We start from the raw sequence: 286 nt of genomic DNA on the forward strand, positions 1-286 counted from the left end.
TCTCAACTGCCCTGGCCACAACTGGAGCCCATTTCCTCTTGTCCTGTCCCTTGTTTGCACCCCCCGGGGGGTTCAGCCCCCCCATGGTGTCACAGACCTTCAGTGCCCACAGCCCGCAGCGGGTGCACGTCGTGCTTGTAGACAAACTTCTCCTCCAGCACCATCTGGATGGCAACGATGACCTGGGCCATGATGATGAGCAAGTCACCTGTGGGGGGAGGAGAAGGGAGAGGAGAGGGGAGAGGGGAGAAAAGGGGGGAGAGAAAAAAGAGAGGGAGGGAAAAAA

General features: G+C 58.7%; 1 protein-coding gene across 1 annotated transcript in view; it reads right to left on the reverse strand.

Annotated features, from left to right (window-relative positions):
* The window catches only part of SLC35F6 (solute carrier family 35 member F6), a gene marked incomplete at its 5' end in the record, with an annotated part of 1,811 nt that extends 1,603 nt beyond the window's left edge, over positions 1-208 (reverse strand). Inside the window, one exon of the mRNA XM_010166945.1 lies at positions 98-208. Coding sequence (XP_010165247.1) covers positions 98-208 — 111 coding nt within the window. The remainder of the gene's footprint in view (positions 1-97) is intronic.
* Positions 209-286: the final 78 nt, after the last annotated feature.

This window comes from Antrostomus carolinensis, unplaced genomic scaffold, assembly GCF_000700745.2.
Source record: "Antrostomus carolinensis isolate BGI_N321 unplaced genomic scaffold, ASM70074v2 scaffold41354, whole genome shotgun sequence".
Lineage (NCBI taxonomy): Eukaryota > Metazoa > Chordata > Aves > Caprimulgiformes > Caprimulgidae > Antrostomus > Antrostomus carolinensis.